Raw genomic sequence first — 3,211 nt, forward strand, 5'->3', positions numbered from 1 at the left:
TTGATATCAGAGTAGTACAACTTATTGAAACATCTAATGTACGTGTTCCTGAATACAAAAAAAAGATCAGTGTTTTGTTTGCCCTATTGCAAAACCTCAATGTTTTTTGTTTTGTTTGTCTGTAGTCTCTGATACGTACTACTATCGGAAACAATATGAGCGTGAACGCGCCTCCGCGTGTCACCGCTACCTGAGGCGCCGCCCTGCCGCGCCGCTGTGAAGTTTTGCGCATGCGTGTAGAAATCCTGTCGCTGTTCTCGCTTTGACTGTTAACCCCCGACTGTCGTCTGCTATGCGGTGATAACGGCCGCGTCAGGCCGTGGTACGTCTGTCCCTGTAACCGCTGCGGATTATCAGATTATTCTGCCTCAACTGCCAACCGGGTACGTGATTACCAATGCTGTCTTCCTGCATTGTGATGTAAAAGGAAGGCCCTACCGGGTGCAAGACTTTCGTCAGGAACTCGAGCGGCTGGGTGTGTTGAAAGACCTGGCAAGTGCCGGGCCCCACCAGATGAACCACGTCTGGATGTTTAGGATGCATTCGCTGGCTGCCAAGCAAAACCTGGTCGATGCCAAGGAACTGACGATCAAGGGGGGGGGCGGTGCCTCGTCATCGACCCGGCGAACACTGCCGTGAAGGTCAAGCTTCACTGGGTCCCGTACGACGTCCCGAATTGCCAGGTGAAAAAGAAGCTGGAGCGTTATGGCAAGGTCTCCGAGATCACCAGAGACCTCTTCCGGGAAAGGGGATTTGAGGCCGTTGAATCCAACACCCGTAGTGTACGCCAGACCCTCAGAGAAGGCTACACCGTTGACAGCCTAGCCCACGAGCTTCGCCTGGAAGGGTGTAAGGTGCTCGTTGTAGTGCCAGGACGCGCGCCGCTCTGCCTTCGGTGTCGTCGTACGGGACACATTCGCCGGGACTGCCGTGTTCCCCGCTGCGCGGACTGTCACTGTTATGGCCACGAGGCAACGGACTGCATCAGGACCTATGCCACAATGGCCCGTGACCGCAAGGCAGAGGACCAGACAGACTACATGATGGACGACGCCGAAGCGGAAGAGGCAGTCGGTGCGTCCGCGCCGGCCGTGCCTCATCCATTTAAGGGAGCGGGGCCGGACGGCGCAGAGGCTGTCCGACTCCCTGTCCCTGAAGCGAAAACGAGTGGTCCTGAGACAGCTATGCAAGGCGCAGAAGGAACGGGTGAGAAAACTAAGAAGACACCTGACGCAAGACCACCGAGCGACGGCAACGACGGTAGCGGAAGTCAAGGCCCCGCTGTTTCGGTGCCAAATGTCGACGTCGAGATGAGCCAGGTTGTCAAACGAATGAGGGACTCAACGCCATACATGGAAGACACAGAAGTAGAAGGGACCGGCACGACGACGGAACACGAGGCTGGATCGAAAAAGATTCGTGTCCAAGTCAAGCCTCGCAACTCGCCTGATGACCGTCGGAAAGGCAAACCACAGTGAGTGGCTTGCTGTGAAAACGTTTGTTAAGCGATACTGTTTTTTTATTAGCTTCTGTTTAGAGGGCTATTATAACGATCACGTCGTATGACGCCTTACGTCTCGAGCACGCTGGATCTTCACGAGCCGATTCGGTTCGCAACATTAAATGTACAGTCGGGGACAAAAGTCTCCAGGACGTGCGAGCTGCGACTGAAACGCGTTGCTCTGCCATCTGCCGGCGGGTCGCCTGGTTTCGAGATCACGCAAAAGCGCATGCGCGTCCTACTCTGCCAGCAAACATGTCTGTTTTCCCCCTCTTCTGCGCCACAGCGCCGAACTCGGAATCGGGCGCGTGGTACCGCCTCGGAGATAGCGCTGGCGGCTGACGAGCGTCTGCTACACATTCCGAAACTCGAGATAGCGCCTGGGGCATTGCGCCGCAATTCGCCGTGTCAGCGCACCTTGCTTTATAACCAGTTGAGCTTATCGCTCAGTTGAGCTGCCGTGACTTCTTGCTTTATAGGAACCATGTCAGTAAGCGCTATCTCCGAGGCGGTACCACGCGCTCGATTCCGAATTAGGCGCCGCGCCGCAGAAGAGCGGGAAAGCGCACATGTTGGCAGGCACAGCAGGACGCGCATGCGCTTTTCTGTGATCTCGAAACCAGGCGACCCGCCGGCAGATGTCAGAGCAATGCGTTTCAGTCGCAGCTCGCGTGTCCTGGAGACTTTTGTCCCCGACTGTACGTGGCTTGAACTCGCGAAAAAAGCAGTACCAACTTCAGCGCCTACTCGCTGACCACCAAATAGACTTTCTTGCTGTGCAGGAAACGAAAATGTCCTCGAATAGCGACATAGAACAAGCGCTATGCCCCCTTTTAGGCAATTATGAGGTGTGTGTAAGCCATGCCGTAGGTATGTCGGCGGGATGTTTTTTGCTTCTTAGAAAGTCTGTGCCGCTGCGAGACTTGCGCGTAGTCTTGGACGAACGAGGCCGGTTAATACTGTGCGATTTTATCTTATTTAATCGCGAGTGGCGTGTTATGTGTGTCTATGCACCTAACAGAGCTAATGAAATAACAGTTTTCTTTGAATTCTTAAAATCGTATTTGCAGTGCGATAAGGTCGTCGTTCTCATGGGTGATTTTAATTGCGTCTGCAGCCCGGAAGATAGGGCATCGACGAGGGAAAACCGAGATATCAGCGCAGAAATGCTCATCGAATTGTTGCAAGAGCACTGTCTTGAAGATGTAGCGCGCGCAAGGGCATTCCGAGGCAGGCTTCATTTTACGTATTATCAGCGGGCATCCCACTCGCGATTAGATCGCATTTACGTTTCAACTGAGGTTATCAGCAGGACAGCAGATTAGAAAGGGACGCCCATTTTTTTTACAAACCACTGTTTAGTGAGCGTGACGCTTGGGAAAAAAAGAATCGCGAAAGAAAAAGTTTCATTGGCAGCTTTGGAAAATCAACAACACATTGCTAAAAGATGACGACTTTGTCAGGGGTGTTAGCGATATTCTGAACAAAATGATCTCAAGGAAAGATACATGTCTCCTTGAAAAATGGGAATACTTTAAGGAAAAGGTTAAGAAAATAGCGATAAAGGTCCTCGTATCTAGAGCGTGAGGCGAGAAGAGAGGAGAAAGGACTGCAAATGTCTTTAAACAAACTTTTCAAAATTGAAAACAGTAGACCGGGTGCAGTGGAGGAAGAAATTAAGAATCTAAGGGCGAAGCTGGACTCTTTCCA

The 3,211-nt window shown here is 52.2% G+C and overlaps 1 protein-coding gene across 1 annotated transcript; it reads left to right on the plus strand.

Annotated features, from left to right (window-relative positions):
* Window positions 1–749: 749 nt before the first annotated feature.
* LOC115317982 lies at window positions 750–1,478 on the plus strand (the record flags this gene model as incomplete). The annotated part of the gene is made up of 1 exon (XM_029977713.2): window positions 750–1,478. A coding segment is annotated over one exon (729 nt), but the record flags the coding sequence as incomplete, so codon positions are not given.
* Between the last annotated feature and the right edge of the window lie 1,733 nt (window positions 1,479–3,211).

Source organism: Ixodes scapularis, unplaced genomic scaffold, assembly GCF_016920785.2.
Source record: "Ixodes scapularis isolate PalLabHiFi unplaced genomic scaffold, ASM1692078v2 ptg000943l_1__unscaffolded, whole genome shotgun sequence".
In the NCBI taxonomy this organism is placed as follows: Eukaryota; Metazoa; Arthropoda; class Arachnida; order Ixodida; family Ixodidae; genus Ixodes; species Ixodes scapularis.